The sequence below is a fragment of the Boleophthalmus pectinirostris genome, unplaced genomic scaffold, assembly GCF_026225935.1.
Source record: "Boleophthalmus pectinirostris isolate CB_2022bp ecotype Guang Dong unplaced genomic scaffold, ASM2622593v1 HiC_scaffold_13, whole genome shotgun sequence".
In the NCBI taxonomy this organism is placed as follows: Eukaryota; Metazoa; Chordata; class Actinopteri; order Gobiiformes; family Gobiidae; genus Boleophthalmus; species Boleophthalmus pectinirostris.
This window is the reverse complement of record NW_026571036.1, coordinates 20,425,163-20,442,725: the sequence shown is the minus strand read 5'-3', so window position 1 is coordinate 20,442,725 and position 17,563 is coordinate 20,425,163. Positions and strand designations below refer to the sequence as shown.

The following is a 17,563-nucleotide window of genomic DNA, read 5'->3' as shown; positions in this document are numbered from 1 at the left end:
ATAGAAAGTAATTTTTCTACATTTACCTAATGACATGGTTTTGGTTTGACGTCAGATATCAGGCAGTGTTCTAAATCGCGTGGGGTTATTTTTTTTTACCTGTATTCAATCAAGGAAAACACAGTGAGCCAATTTTGAGTCACAATATTGAACTAGCAAAGAGGGACAATAAGAAGCAATGGCGTTTTGGGCACACCGTAGCAATATCGCATAAACATGAGGTACTATTTTTAAAACTTAATTTTCAATGGTAAGGAAAAGGCTTGCAGCAACAATGACAAAAAAAATAAAAAATACAATTTTCAGCATGAAATAGTTGTTTTTCACATTACAATAGTTTTTATTTCTGACAGATAATGTAAAAATAAATTAGGTAAAGGTATCATATTTTACATTTAAATCTACCAGTTATTCATTTTAACAGCAATACCTTAATACTTCATATACTTGAGTGGTTACAGACTATTACAAAATATTCTGATGAAAATATGAGAAGTTTCCCATTTTACTGTATAGCCATAAATGTTTAATGTTGTTTAATTTTTTTTTTTTTTCTTGTCTCTTAGTTGAACATAACTCTTTCATATAATAAAAATAATATCCTGAGTATGAATAATTCATCAATGCTATCTGATTTGAATCTTTGCATCACTAAAATCCATAATCTTTTTAGTGAATATTACATTTTAAATGTGAGATTAACAAAATACAAATACACTTTTCAGCACAAGGCTAGTGCTCTGCTTCAGGTTTAAATATTTAATGTACCTTATACACCAATAAAGTGAAGTTTGCATTTGTGCTGATACCGTTGCCCATGTAGTCAATGATATGGTGCAGTTAATGGACTCCCCGTATCTGAGCGGAGTAGCTTTCTGTCTCTTAAGTGTAAAGAGTGCCGGAGGATGAAATGAGGTCAGGGTGTAAAAGCAGGGCCCGACCAAAACAAGAAAACCGCTGATAAAAGTCCAGTCCTCGCGAGCCTCTAACAAACACATTTGTTTGATCCATTTTTAATGTGGGAATATTGATTGTGGAAGCTTTCAAGTGCATTATTCTTGTGGGCAGATTTTGTTCTCGTACTTTTTATCCAGGTTCAACAACAAAGACAAGCTGTGATTTAATACAACTGCAGTTATTTCAAATATCAATTCCACTGTATTATTTGCCTTGTCACATAGTATTTAATCTTTTTCAGCAAGACCCTCTCTCTGTAGCTCTCTGTTATTTAGATAAATTAGACTGTTTCTTTTCAGGCAAATCTGATTTTCTTTCCTCGTTCCTCTTGTGTAACTAGTCTCTGTTTTCATGCTTTGCATAGAATGTTCCACAATAATGCATTACTTCTTACATGGGGATCGGTGACGTCACCAGGCAACTATGTAACTGGTCAGATCTGTGGAGTGGCGATCCTACTCACAGTAAGAATGCAAATTTTAATGCCTTACTGTGGAACATTCCAGGCAAAGTGATAACCTCCTTTTGGAGAGAAGCGGGGCATCTTTAAGTCAGAATGTACACACAATAAACACAGAATGAGATCACATTATATTTCAGCCTTTAAAGTTGTGGCAAGCAAACATGTTATGGGCTCCATATGTTCACATTTTGTACTGGCATCAGAGCCATTTTACAATAGGCCTTAACTTCATAACTTCTATCTTAAATCCTTCTCCAGTTTCTGAAATATTTATAATTTGTTGCTGTCATATGTAAGCTACTGTCTTTTCTCTGCTATAAAACATTCAAGAGGCACAAATCCAACCAGTGATTTGTCTTCATTGTCAGATTTAACAGTAATGATTTCACTTCCCGTGTACATTTGCATTAATTTATAATGTTCAGCACATGCTTTGCTTCCTGGAAATCTAAAATTAGCAACAATCATCCTTTATGCAACCAAGCGTCTCACCTGGGAGACCATCTAAGCCCTCTGATTGGTCGACAGATGTTACAGCCCGCAGCGGCTAATGTTGTTATGTTAAGAGTAGCATGAACACTAATGGTCATGGTCAGGATTTTAAAGCTAGCCAATCTTCTGCCCCCAAACACAATCTAACACTATAGTCCAATGTGTTAACAGTGAAGAGCTCAAGGCATTATGGGTTACGGCCCCTGTCTGGCGCCCCAGGGAAATCACAGCAAAACAATGTAGGGAGATGCTCTGTGACTGATGATACTGGTGTGGAAAAACAGGCGGAGGGGCAAAGAGAGGGCAGGGCTGAAAGAGACAAAAACACTAAACAAGAAGGAGGTCAGGGTAGCCACTTTAATTGGGTCAACCATTATTTCATCCAAAAAAATCTGTTAATATTTTCATTTTCTTTCCCAAATATCTTGATTTCATGTATTTATCTTGTCAAATCATAATTCTTTTCCCCTGTAACTAACTTCAAGGTTTAATTGGATAAAGAATGGATTTATCATTATCAACATTTTTTTTTTTCACAAACTTTTTCTACTTTTGTATTTTTAACCCAAAATATCAATTGTCAAATCATTGTTAATATTTTTAAGCCGAGTTATTTAGCTAAGTGCAGTACAAAACTGTTTCTTTAATTTCCTTTAGTTGGGCAAATATAAACACTAAGGTGTAGATTGATCCAAATGTCTGTTTTATCTTGAACAAATAAAGTTCTGTTTTATTCTGAAAAAAAAAAAAAAAACCTTCTGATATTTTATTCTATATTCAGGAGAATTCATATACAGTATTTATTTACCTCGAGACAAAATCTCGTTCTGTGCTTTTAAGCTCGGCACACAATGTCAGCAAATAGGTTAGCCTGGAAATTGATTTAAGAAGAAATTGCTAATATTGTCTGATTACTTGCCCTTAAGTGAGATTCACAGTCTAGACTCCCATGACTTAGTGCTTATTATATTTGTGCAGAGGATAAAAGGTGTGGGTGTGCTGGCTGCCTCTGTTGTATTATTGGTGCGTGCATGTCCGTAGGGGTTTGGAGTGACAGAGGGGAGCAGATGCTGAAGCACTCATGGGGAAAATGTGGGACTCTTTTCCTTACTCGTACTGTCCAAACAATATACACACACACATGCATCCAGCCCACCACTGCTGGAAAACACACTCTCAAGTTATAGATTTTTAAAAAGCGATAAGCCATAATAGATTTTATAATGTTACTGTTATTATCAGAAGAAATATCCTGATTGTTTGATTATTTACAATATAAACATCATGACCAAAACTACAGTGAAATCCTTAATTCAGTTTCATTCACATTGTCTAATTACATTCTGTGTTTTATTTCATTCACACACGTTTGAGTAATCCTTTATTATTAGTCTGTCTAGTTCTCCAAAGCTCAAAATGCTCTGCTTGTGATGTCATAAAGCAGTAGTTTTCAAGTTAACAGCTACCTTTTAGCGTTTGTTCAGTAGAAATGGGCAACTTCAAGGCTGAAATGATTCTTTTGTGTGTCCAACTTTAGAAAAATCAAGCTTCCAGAATCGTAAAATAAAAATAGTATGACAGAAACAGGCTCAAAAACACTTTATATTTAGGTTTACTTTTTTGGAGTGTGGACTGAATTTTAATTATTTCCATTTCTAAGTTTACCGTATTATGCAAAATTGACTCTTGTGAGCTTTAAGCCATGGTTAAATGTTGTTACCTGGAGCTGTGTTCGGGTTTCATTCACACGTTTCAGGAACTGTCAGTGTTATTAATCTGTCTACATCTCCAAAGCTCAAAATGCTCTGTTCCACCTTGTGATGTCATGAAGCGATAGTTTACAGAAGTTAACAGCTGCTTTTTACCTTTTGTTCAGTAGAGATTGGCAGTTCCAGGCCTGAAATTATGAAAATAAATCTAGTGACGGTGCAGTTTAAAAACACAGTGTAGCACATCTTGTACTACCACATGACATCAGAAGGTGGAACAGAGCGTTTTCTGTTTGAGAGAAGAACTGAGCCTAATTATGCAGGGTTTGAACATGAAACATGTGTGGATGGAACAAAACACAACTCCAGGAAAAAAAAAAAAATCTTGACTCTACAGTGTATATTGTGTTATTTTTAAAGTGTTTATAATGCATTTGGATAATCCAGCTAGACACAGACTGTAACACTATTCATGTTAACTGTATAATAATTTAATCTAAGTAAGTAAGTATGTCTTTATTTATATAGCACTTTCACAGACATTTCTGTCCCCAAAGATGCTTTACAGAGCATTATTCAATCTAAGTCTAATATGTACAATAATATGATGTTTTTGTATTGTTAAAGGTGCAAAAATGTGAAAACTGAATATTCTCCAGTATTGCATGAAAATCATTTGCTGCTAATCATAGAATCTAGGTCAAACAATGTAATTTCAGATGGATTTATTTATGGTCTTGATAATTTTCCCCTTCAGGCTACTGTCATTGCAAACTGCCTGTTAGTTTTGGTGAAAGATATTGACAATCTGTACGGCTTTATTTTTACTGAGGACATTTTACCATTTCAACATGTCAAAAAGTGACAAGCTCAGTTGAAATAGCAGACTCCTGGTAAACCAAAAACTGAGAAAGATACAGTGCTAAAAAAATCATATTGGAAGCTTTTCAAGAGTAGAAAGAAGTCTACAGGTATTAATATCTGTAATAATCTTGTTTATCTTATGAGCAGAAAATCCACTCTACTTAGCAACATCTGTCTCATTTTAAGACGTTGTAATACAGTGGTTGGCATTCCGGTTTCTCATCAAGGACAAACATAATTGATGTGAATGAAGGAGTGATTGGTTGCCCTTCAGTATGCATCTCTCACGCTAAAGTGTCCAGTGTGTGTATTTCACCCAAGGCCAGAAGTTGAATCTCCTTCAAAAGAGAAATTTTTCCTCCTTTTCCTGGTAAAATAAATTTGATTACAGAACTCTAATGGGATGTAGCTCGAGATTTTTTTGGGAGAAAAAAAATCTAACTTTAAAGTACTGAGATTGCAACTATAGCGCCATTTACTGTGTATTTTCAAATAAGGATTCAGTTCACAGTTCACATTTTAAAAACACCCAAAGCATTAATGGTTGAGTGGAAACTACAAAATGCTAAACTAAAACAATAATTTGTAATGACATTTTTTTAAAGACTGGGTTTCTTTTTTATTTTATAAAATTGTAGTTTTGCATTATTTGTCTATTCTTTTTCCTGAATGCCTTCTACTTTATCTGTAGTGTTGGTCATGATGTTTATCTGCTTTATCAAGATTTTTTTTTAGTGTATGATACATTTTAGACTTAAAAGAGCAAAAATCCACGTCCCTTTTATATTGTGCACTGTGAGTGGTCAGAACTTTAAAACCCAATATCTCATAACTACCCAAAATGTGCACAGAACCCTGTAATTCCAAGAGGATTAGACAATTGTATATGTGCAGCAAATCCAATTATTATGCAAAGTTATGTTATAATTATGCAACCAGTTATTATTTTGTACTTGTGATAAAAAAAAAATAATAATATTGTAAAGCTAACACTGAAGTATTTGTAGCCTCAAAGAATAGATCTACCAAACAAAAAGATGTACAGAAACTTATATAAAAAAAAAACATTTAACTTTATTACACAGAATTAACTCTTGTGAGCATTAAACCATGTTAAAATGTTGTTACCTCCTCAACAACATACTTGGAGTTGTGTTTTGTTTCATTCACATGTTTGAGTAATCCAGTGTTATTAGTCTGACTACATGTCCAAAGCTCAAAATGCTCTGTTCTACCTTGTGATGTCATGAAGCGGTAGTTTTTAACAGAGACTTTTTACCTTTAGTTCAGCAGAGATTGGCAATTCTAGGACTGAAATTGTCCAAATGATTCTAGTGAAGTTGCATGAAGTTCAAATACACAGTGGAGCACTTTTTTTTGTATTTCGTGTTTTCTGTTTGAGAGAAGAACTCAGCTTAAATATGCAAATTATAACATAGATCAGAAAATTGTGTAATATGGAAATTTTAAAACTTTTCACTACATAATTCTCAATCTACTCTCCTCCAACTTCCCACCTTCCCATTGAAACCTAGTTAGCTTTAAAAAACCCATTACTTCCCCTCTATTCTGTCAGGCTACATCATATTGAGGTCCTGATCGTACCTCTCTTTGCTCCTTCTCAGGGGAGCGGAAGACAAAAGCAGAACCTATCGCTGGTAAATTGCGGAGAAGGGCTTGGAGGGGGGTTGTCCGGGGTTGGGGCAGAGGGCAAGATGGCGGTGTGGAGGCAGCACTCGAGGCAGCGGGCCAACAGATGTGGTTCAGTGGAGCGGCACCAGCCCACAGCCAGAGACACAGACCTGGGAGTACGAGAGCATGATCCTCCACAGAGCACTTCAAATCAGCCACTTTGTTTGTGTGTGAGAGAGTGTGCGCGTTACAGTAAAAGAGAGGAAGTATGTCGAGGTGTACAATGGTGCTTGATCCAGCTGGTTAGAAGTGGTTTCGCCATTCAAAGCGAGCGAATGAGTGAGAGAGAGAGAGTGAGTGAGGAGTTAAATAACATGTTTACCACCGTACAGACTAGGACGATATTATGCTATTATCTGATCTATGTCATAATGTAATTTTCTCATCAAAAAGTGTTTTGTTTCATTCACACAAACCCTGCACAGGCTGAGTTCTTCTCTCAAAAGTAAAATGCTCTGTTCCACCTTGCGATGTCATGTGGTCATACAGGAAGTGTTCCATACATCTTCACTAGAGTCATTTGGATAATTTCAGTGCTGTTTTTAAAGAAAAACTCCTGCACACTGTCCCACTCTTGATTTTTCTTTTATTGGTACGGCGTTTCGGTCCCTCAGATCTTCCTCGGGTAGGAGGACAGCCCCTTCCACTCCCCTTATATAAGTGAAGGGACTGCCCCCTCGAGAATAATCAATCAATCAATCAATCAAACTTTATTTATAAAGCACTTTTCATACAAAAATTTAACACAAAGTGCTTTACACAGATTAAAAACAATCCCACATTTCCACCCACCCACCCACTAACCCAACCCCCACAGCTGCCCAACTCGACACAACCAAACATCACAGACACCCAAACACCCCCCCCCCCCCCCCCACACACACACACACACACACACATTAACCTGCTAAAATACATAAAACGACACATAGTAAAATGTGAGGCTGAATAATGACCCAATCACAGCAGTGAAAAATAATACATTTACAGTTAGACCCCAATAAAGATATACACATCTCTTGAGAATTAAAACACCTGGATAATGATTTCATTATACAGACAAAATTTAACATGAACCTCCCTCATGGCATATAATAATAATTTGAGTGCTGGAATTGCCAATCTCTACTGAACAAAAAGTAGCTGTTAACTTGAAAACTACTGCTTTGTGATTTCGAGCTATGGAGATGTAGACAGCCTAATAAAGAAGGATCACTCAAACATGTATGAATGAAACTAAATACAACTTGAGGTATGTTAAGGTAATGTGTAAGGAGGTAGCAACATTTTAACATTGCTTAAAGCTCATAAGAATCATTTTTTTTGTAATATAGGACCTTTAATAGGCATGACGGGTTTAATGTGACACTGTTAAGATTGCTTATGTAAAACCCATGCATGGATATGGTATGTTTTTGTCAATACAGGTGCAGTGTATAATGTACAAGCAAAACAGAAACTATGTATTGTACCAGGTTATCCAACTCCAATTTAACTTTATTTGTATAGCACATTTTATAAACAAGACAGTTTCCAAAGTGCTTTAAATAGCAAAAAAAAAATCTGCAGAATTATGTTCCAACCATGAGGAAACTAATAGAATCAATAAATAAAATAATAAAATCAATGACCAAAAATAATAAAATCAATATATAAAAGCAGAACTAAAAAAATAAAATAGATAAAAACAGTAAATAAATAAATAAAAAACACAGAAGACCACACAACTAACATGGTTTTGAAAGCCAGAGAATAAAAGCAGGTCTGAAAACTCTCCACTGTGGGGGCTGTTCAGATGTGGATGGGCAGAGCGTTCCAGAGCTTGGGGCCGGCCACAGAGAAGGCCCTGTCCCCCTGGTTTTAAGTCTCGTTTTAGGCACAACGAGCTGGAACTGACCCTCAGACCGCATAGAGCGTGCGGGGGTGTAAATCTGGATGAGGTCCAAGATGTACTAAGGGGCCAGTCCGTTCAAAACTTTAAAAACAAATAATAAAACCTTAAAATTAATTCTAAAATTAACAGGAAGCCAGTGCAGCGAAACAAGAATTGGGGTAATGTGATCATGCTTTTTGGTCCCTAGTTAGTCCAGAACGCACAGCAGTTCTGGACTAACTACATGGTTATCCACTTATAGTCCCTGGACTGGTTCATGCTACTCCCAAGGGTAACACTTTAATCAACTTCAATAAAAGCGTCATTGAAGACTTAATTTTTAATGAGCAAATTGTTTTTAAGGAAGATCCAAGCTTAGTAAGTACTTAATTAGTACAACTAACACTAATCAGTTAATTTAGTAGATACTAAGCTTATTTGCTCATTTCCATGTCCTTCCTTGTCCATTCATAACTGAGGCAATTTAGTTGTAGTTATTACAAAGTGATAAAGTGCCTATTAAGGTATGTTTGCACAGTCTCAAGGGAAAGTATGAGATGAGACAGCTTTTTAAATTCAAGGAGATTTCTATCCGGTTGTGTTTTCTCATCTTTGTTTTCATATATGATTTCTAAACTTGGATAAATGGAGATCATGACTTTAGAAGGGCATCTGGAATAATATACAAAATGCAATGAAATGGCATAAAAGTCTTACACAACAAGACTAAAATGTGAGATAACCTTGGTCATATAACAGTATATCACACTGCAGCTACTATGCTGTATTTGAATGAATGAATAGGGGGTTGGATATTGCAATAATTCTTTTCTTGTCAAGTAATTTTGTTGTAGATCGAAACATATGAGATACTTCACATATGTTTTCTTTATCCATAATTCTCTTAACAGACTACTACTTCTACTGAATAAAGTTCTAGTACCCCATGAAAGCCACAAGTTTCTAAGTAATGACCAAATTTCAAATGCCACCCTGAAAGCACAGAGCCATTATTAGTCTATTGTTTGAAGTTTACATGGGGGAGCGTTCAATTTTAGGCCTGACAGAACAACAATGGTGTGGAGCCAAAGCTCATAAAGAGAACATCAATAGTGAGACATTGACACATGAGGCTGGTGATTTCAAAGTCACTTTAAAATGTTAAAGTTGGCCCATTGTTCCCGGCATTAGCAGAACAGAAATCCAAGTAGTGGTGCTGCTGTGAGAACGGGTTGTGTTTTTTACATATTTTTTTCTGATTTAAATTATTTTATTATGAAAAGGTCTGAAGGTTTTTGTCATAATTAAAGGTGCACAGTGTAACTTTTCTGCTCGTCTCCATGGAGATGTTAATGCTTTGCCTAGATTGTTTCAAAATACAGAATTACACATATTTACTCGATATGATATACATACACGTTGCATGTATATCATAGGTTCAGCTTTTTTATTTTATTATTTCAGTTTTGAAATTATACATAACAAAACAACCCGACCAAGTTACAGGTCACGTCTGTGAAGAGGCAACCCCGCTCACAGTCAGCCTGTTTTTCCCCCCAACCAAACAGACATAGTGCACCTTTAACAGTCAATATTCAACATTTTGAGGACGTTCTCCCATTCATTCAAAAGATGAATGTATGGGATTCTTTATTATTTAAAATGTGCATTGAAATCTTTAAAAAAAAAAAAATTATAATAATAAAAAATGAATAAATGAATCGAAGCAACTGTACCAAAATCATCCTGCACATATCTGCTGTATTAGTTAACACTCTGTTAATGCTGGCTTGGTTTGTCCAGAACACTTCATCACATGTTATTTCAATACAACATCTGGCATTTTCTATTTTCTCAAATCTGATTCACACCTCTATCTCTCAGCGTGAGTCTTATTTTTCCCACAAAGATTTATTATCATATTTTTATACTCCAGATTATTTTCAGCAGTATAACTTTATTTCCACTTCTCGGACAGACTTTGACAGCACTGTGCAATAGCCTCGAGCCAATTTTAATGACCATCACAATTTGACTCTTAAACACAAGGAGTTTGTGCGGTCAGTTTAGGGAGGGCCTTGATCAGACTGAACAAGTTAGCCAGTGCACTGACAGTTTCTGTGTCACTTTTTGGCTGTCCAGTTTGGGTACACCGCTCTTAACCAATTTCTCTTTCCTCCCATTGAGATCTATTACTTAAAGGTGGACCGTGTAACTTTTTGGTTGGGGGTCCGTCATCTTCGTGTTTTTATGGATATGTCCTACAGTATGACATTAAACTGCTCTACCTTATACATTACACATTACAGGTGGTTTTAAAGCTCAAAAATACATAGAAGAAGAGGCATTCTGGCTGTGTGTGAGCTTGCCTCTCCACAGATCTAACCTGTAACTCAGTCTGATTTGATTGCTTTAAAGATAGAAAGGTTTAATACCATGACAAAGCAATAACATCTCCATAGAGAAAATCATTTGATGGACCCTCCACCAGAAAAGTTACACAATCTTTAAAATTACATAACTGAAGTCACAAACAAACTAACTCCTTCCACAAGGGGGCAAAAAAGCGACAAAACAAGTATGTGTACTTCTTAAAAAAAATAATAAAATTGATATGAAGTATTGTAGAACAAGAAGATCTCAAATCAGCCCACTGCTGTCACTGGTATTGATTGACACCTTGTTAGTCTATTCGTAGAAAAACACTGTACTTGCAGACTGAATTCCATCTCAAAAACAAAGACAGAAAATGAAGTTATCCACTAAAAGTTGTAACTCTATTTTATGTTGGTCGAACACTGATCCAGTTTGTATTATAGGCTTATGTGTAGGCTACAATAATATACTTTACTAATCTTAATGTCCTACTTTTAAATGTGTAAGAATAGCGACTTTTGCATTGGTCTTGGAGAGATGTAAGTTTTCATATTTGAAACCACATCATATGTCATGCTGACCCAGTTACTGTGCTCCCCACCCTGGAGTGTGGCAGGAATAGTGTAAGATCAAGTGAATACTCTAAATATTCCCTGTGTTGCCTGCTACCACCACTACCACTTTCTTTTATAGATTTAATGAAGTCGAAACCTATTTAGTTCCAATGATCCACAAGTGGCAGTGCACACTATCAGCTTGACCTTTATGCTAAGTACCTTTTTAATAAAGTCAAGGAAATGGCTTTTCCAATAAGAATTACTTTTGTATTTATGTGTGCGTCTTTAAGTGCCCATTAGAAAGATAGAGACGCTATAGAGAAATAATGGCCGACTAAAAAAAGATTGGGAGGAAGAAAAGGTTTGAGAATAAAATGTGTCTTCTTTTGGGGCAGGGAGCTGACAGACGGGCGGAAATTTGAAGAGATTTAACACATAAAAAGGAGCAAAGGAAGATGGTATTAATCAGACCAAGCTACTAATTAGACATTTACTCATTACACCAAAATAGAGAGACGGTAGAAGCGCTTAAGCAGCAGATGTGTGGCTAAAATGAATGGTAATATGAAGAATTTAGACAATGTTTTTAAGGAGATACCAGGTGAAGCTCTGTATAAAGATATGCTGCCTGTTGTGTTCTTCAAACCTCTGCAAATACAAGGACTCAATGGATTTTTTTTAAAAAAGCATCTCCACACGTCTCTAACACTCTGGCTCACTAGGAAATGAGGCCCTATATCCAAAATTCTGGACTGTTCCTTTAAATAGTTTAGTATTAGTATAATACATAACATATAATACTCTTGAAACCTGATTTTGATACCAAGGAAAAGGCTTGATACTTAAATTGAGATACCTGATAATTGAATGGAATATTCAGCACAAAATAACAGATGTTTCTTTTACCATGGGATTATAAAAGTTCACAAGAAAGGCCCAAAGTTGTTCTGTTCATGTATTATTTTTTTCAGTATTGAGACTGAATACCTGGGAATCAATGTTTTGACAATCCTAGCATGTATCTTACAGTATAAGTGGAGTCAGAGGATCAATACACTTTACTTATAAGAGATTGTATTGTAATACTGAAAGCCACTGACATGTCATATATACCAGAAAGTAACTACAGAATCTCATCAGAGCCGATCATTCACACAGGAGCTCATATACAGGCGCTATACATCGAGGTGAATAGTGCTGGGAGCAAAACAATTTCTCCAAAACATCAATTTGAGAAAGGCTATACTGAGAATATTTTCACAGCTTTACTTTGCCATCAAACAGTCTTCTCCAACTGGGAATTGGAGCCCTGAAGCGCTCTTCAAAGCCACCAGACTCTATTGACAAAAATGTCAATTTCACCTGGCAGGAGACTTGAGGTTTATTGCTGCCACAATAGTCTCATTTTTTGTCACTGTGTTGCTTTGGTGTTTTAACACATAATTTCTAGTCCAAGCAAAAGAAAAATATGGAGCTAAAACTCGTGTTGGCAGTTGGCTAACATTTTCGCTTTTATTTAGTGTCTGTGCTTTTGAAAACGGGGTGGGTTTGATGTGTCTACCCTTTTCTGAAATAAAATATAAAGAAATGTAACTTTCAATTTTCTGGGCAGACTCACAGGTTTTATTGCTACAACACTCTTTTTGTAAATCATTTTATACTGTATTTTTGCTCTCTGCCGGATGTTCACTGTCTCTGAGTCCAGTAACCTGAACTCTCCTAATAATTGATATATGGCTAAAATGTGAATTACTTTAACTAGTAAATTTTTTGAGGAAATATTGTAATTTTAGTTTCTAAAAATGCTTTCCATTATTGTATGACTTTTTTTTTCTAGTTAGAGGTCCTATATTACGCAAAATGTATTCTTCTGAGCTTCAAACCATGTTATAATCCTCAAAAAATACCTGGAGTTGTGTTTCATCCACGCATGTTTGAATAACCCTTATCTATATCTCTAAGGCTGCGTTTATATGATGACGGTCTGAACAGAAGACATAAAAGTGGCGTCGCGTCTTCACTTTTTATTCCGTGTATAGACAAGCATTTTCCGGAGGAAATCTGCATACATACGGTGACGCAAAAGTGTGTGGAACTCGATTGGGTATGCATGCCAGGCGGCTAGGTGGTGACGCCAGGTGGTGATGTATGAGACGTAAATGTGTACGTGACGTGAGCAAATTTGACCAGAGTGTTGTGTCTTGGACAATGTACATGGAAACACTACGGTGGAGTGTATTCATCTTTTCCACTCTGGAGGGTGGTTTGAGATTTTTGCGTTTTTAAGCCTCAAAAATGCTATCACTGTCTAAATTAAAGCCACTTCCGATAAAATGTTTTGTTGTTTTTATCCATAAGTGTTCTCGTGTAAACAGGCCCTAAAGCTCAAAATGCTCTGTTCCACCTTGTGACGTCATGAAGCTGTAATTTTCAAGTTAAAAGCTTTTACCTTTAGTTTAACAGAGACTGGCAATTCCTGGGCTGAAATGATCTAAATGAGTCTAGTGAAGGTGTATGAAGTTTAAAAACACTGTGGAGCACTTTCTGTTTTACCACATGACATCACAAGGTGGAACTGTGTTTTTTTGTTTGAGAGAAGAACTCCTAAATATGAGTTTGTGAGTTAAACATGTGTGAATGAAACAAAACACAACTCCAGGTATTTTTGTGATGAGCATTACAGCATAGATCTGAAAATAGTGTAATGTGGGCACTTTAAATCCTCAGACAGACCTGGTTTAGCTCTAGTTTAGACTTTGGTTGCTTTAGTACTGGTTTGTTCCCAGTGCTGGTTTGGTCCTGGTTTTCTTCCAGCGATCATCTTTGGTAATTTCCTGTCAGTTAGACCTGGTTTATTGATACTTATTTTGGGCCTATTTTAGTCTGTTTTTTAGATTATAGTTTTTTTTGTTTCTTTGTTAGTTTTGTAGCTGTCCATCTGCACCAACCTCAACCTCTGAGTCACATTGATAAAAATGTTTTGATCATGGACACAGAAGCTTACTCATCTTATTCAGGTTGTTGCCACAGGTTGTATGGATTTGCGCAGGGCTGCCGAACTCAACGGCAAATAAGTTCTAAATATACAGAGATATTTTCATGGTTAATAATTATATCTTGATTCCATGTTTCACAACTACGAGCATCAACAAAGTGAGTCTATCTCTTACCAAAGTATTTTAGAGTGTATTTTTCCTCTGGCTCGAAGCATTTCCAGCCCAGTAAGTTGGTGCGTGAGTGTGTGTGTTTGTGTGAGTGTGTGCGTGCTTTGGTGCCAGTGCGGTTTGTGTGCGTGTCATTAGCCCAGCTGTCTCTCAGATGATCTATGTGCGTCCTTGCTAAGTGGAGCCGTTAATATGTGCATTATTTACACCAAGGCGAATATCACAGAGAGAGGGAGAGATAGAGAGAGAGAGAGAAAGAGAGAGAGTGAGAGAGAGTGAGAGAGAGAGGGGGGGGTGGGTGGGGGAGGCGGGGTGGTTGGACATCTCCGAAGAAGGACTTTGCTTCAGAATCCAACTGCATTGCACCTGCAGTGGTCATGGCCCCACGCGCTTGCTCTACTGCACAAAGAAACTCAATTCCGTATATATTTTTGTGTTTGATTCTGCTACACTTACATTACAATTTCTCAGAGCTGCAATATCAAAATAAGCACCCTGAAATAGAAAACATTAAACAAATTAAACAGGTCAGCCAGAACCAGAACCATCCAATACTCATTACTCAAAAATATTTCTCAGCTTGCAATTTGTGATCATTTTTGTGAATACTTTGTGATCTGTGACCAAAACAAGGCTAAAACAGCATTAACGAAAACATTTTATTTTCATATATACATTCAAATTAAAAGTGATTATGGATTATTTTAAATATTTTTAATCTACAGTACATTTAAATCTTCCACATTGGCATTATGTATATATGTATTAGGTTTTATGTTGGTTTGTGTTATGCTATATTTTTGCATTTATTTAGTGTTGGTGCTGTTAAAAAGAGGAGCACACATTTTGCACAGCCATAGAATTGTAGAGCTTTTGCTGATAGAGTCGTAACATTAAATTTACAATATTCATTACAAATCACTTCACTTCAGATCCTTGCAGCTTCTCCATTCCCACATCTTCAATCTTCAAACCCTTCCATGCTATGATTAAAATCTAATCAGACTTATCCAGAATCATTAAAATTATAAATCTGTGAAGTATTTTTAGCTCTATCCCACCTCCCCCTCCAGCCTTCACCCTCCTCACCCCCCTCGCCCCCCTCACCCATGCCCAACGCCCAGACTCAGTTATGACATGCGGTTCACATTTAATTAAAACGTGGTGAAAAGCTGCTTGGACTGTTGGCCTGGCTCTCATTCTTGTCCAACCTTTTGTTCACAAGTCTAATTCAGCGGCTAATATCCTTCTCTGCATGTCTCCACAGGACTCTGACTTGGTGTTGACCTTTAACCTGTCCATGCACCGCTCTTGGTGGATGGAAAACGGGCCAGGGTGCAAGGTGACACCCATCACCCCTCCCCCCTCCTGGGCACCTGAGGATCACCGTTACATCTCTATATCAGGCTGTCTGCTGGATTTCCAGTTCATAGAGGTGGCCCATTCCTCGCTGCAGATACTACTGGCTGTAAGTAGATATTAGTCTTTAGTAGAATACTTTAATTAAAGGAGCACTATGTAACTTTTTAGGTGGGGGGTCTGCCACCTGTTTGGCTGAATGGAGATGAATGGAGATGTTGATGTTTTGCTTGCCGTGTTTAAAGGGCCTATATTAAGTTATTTTCTGTGTTTTTAAACTCCACACACCTTCACTTGAAAACCACTTCTTGATTTCACAAGGTTGAACAGAACATTTTAAGTTTTTGAGATGGACAGGAAAATAAAGGATTACTCAAACATGTGTGAATGAAACAAAACAACAAATCACAATATGTATGTAAGTTTTTTAGGAGGTAACAATATTCAAATATGGCTTCAAGCTCATAAGAGTTAATTTTGCATAATATTGGACCTTTATTGCATTAAACGAAAGCTTTAATAACTTGGCCTGGTGGAATCATCTTTTTCTCCAGGAATATAGATGCCAGGCTGTGGAACATTCAAGGCAAAAGCAGGTGGCAGACCGTCCACTAAAAAAGTTACATTTTGCACCATTTTAGTAGCTCACTTTTTGTATTATTACTATGCCATATTTCTTACATTAAGGGAAATTCGGAAGCATTAATCAGGTGATTATTTATATGGAACCTGCCGAAAAAATGGCAGATCGCAATTGATCACTACTAATGCCTTTTTGTAGACCCCTGATGGTGACCGTGAAAGGACATCCTGAAGACCCAAGTAAAAGCTGCAGGAAAAAAGTTTAATTCTTACAGTTTTTAGGACTAGTTTGGTTCTTATTTATAAAAATCCTGCTATAAAAAAGACCAACAACATAATACACTTTGCCCCAACACTGCTCACATTGCACATATGTAGCAGATTTCTCTTTAACAGAATTTTCATATGGCCTTATACCATTACTCATTTTAAACAAACAATTAAATAACCATTTATTATTAGTCTGTCGCCATTTCTAGAGCTCAAAATGCTCTGTTCCACCTTGTGATGTCATGTAGTGCTGCTTTTCAAGTTAACTACTCAAGCCTTTACCTTAAGTTCAGTAAAGTTAGGCAATTTCAGGGCTGAAATTATCAAAATGAGTTAAGTGAAGGTGTGTGGAGTTTAAAAACACAATGGAGCACCTCCTGTATTAACACAAGTGTTTTCTGTTAACCCTAAATATGCAGGGTTTGTGTGTTAAACATGTGTAAATGAAACAAAACACAACTGCAGGTACAATTGTGATGAGGAAACAACATTATAACACAGACCAGAAAATAGTGTAATATGGGCCCTTTAAATGGATTAAAGAAATATTACTTTATTTAAAATTAATTAAGAAAAACCTAACTATTTTCATTAGTTATTGTAAAGTGTATTACCAACAGTTGTACAATTTATTCAGCTTTGCAAAAAATACCATGAAACACAACTGCGATACTTCATTCATATAACAGTGTGTAGTTTTCAGCCATTTCACAACTTTTAAAACTTTTATGGTGACATTTTGAATAATGGCTGCAGCGTCTGTGTAGTTGTAAAAGTGTTTATACAGCATACAGATTGTAAATATAAGACAACATCCCTGCTGTGTTCTAGTGATAAACACACTTTCTCTTTTGTTGGGAGGAAAGTTGTTATTCATCTAAAAATATCTTTGGGAGTCAATATTAGCAGTGAGGACAGCTGTGACTGGGTTTGATCTTGATTGTCTGTAGGCCCATCTGTTCCTTTCACTTTGGGGGAAGCAAATGTTCTCGGGCTCTCCTCCTCCTTCGTCTTCTCTCTCAATTATCGACTGCAATATGATATGTTCTGTTCAGATATATTGTTCGTACTCGCTGCATTCTGTTTTTCAGTTTTTCAGTTTCGATGTGTGCGCATATTGTCCAGATATACTCCGTATACACAGACAGTGTTAGGGAATTCATTTTTACTCACTTTGCAATTGATTGTAATATTATACAAGGGAC

At 36.5% G+C, this 17,563-nt stretch overlaps 1 protein-coding gene across 3 annotated transcripts in view; it reads left to right on the top strand.

The window, feature by feature from the left end:
* Window positions 1–17,563, top strand: part of nkain2 (sodium/potassium transporting ATPase interacting 2) — a 159,234-nt gene that overhangs the window by 100,849 nt on the left and 40,822 nt on the right. The window contains exons 4-5 of one of the 3 annotated variants that reach the window (XM_055149469.1): window positions 6,111–6,293; window positions 15,415–15,615. The exons of 1 other annotated variant lie outside the window; for it this stretch is intronic. In XM_055149469.1, the coding sequence (XP_055005444.1) occupies window positions 6,111–6,293; window positions 15,415–15,615 (384 nt within the window). The remainder of the gene's footprint in view (window positions 1–6,110; window positions 6,294–15,414; window positions 15,616–17,563) is intronic. One more of the 3 variants, XM_020918805.2, reaches the window with a different exon arrangement.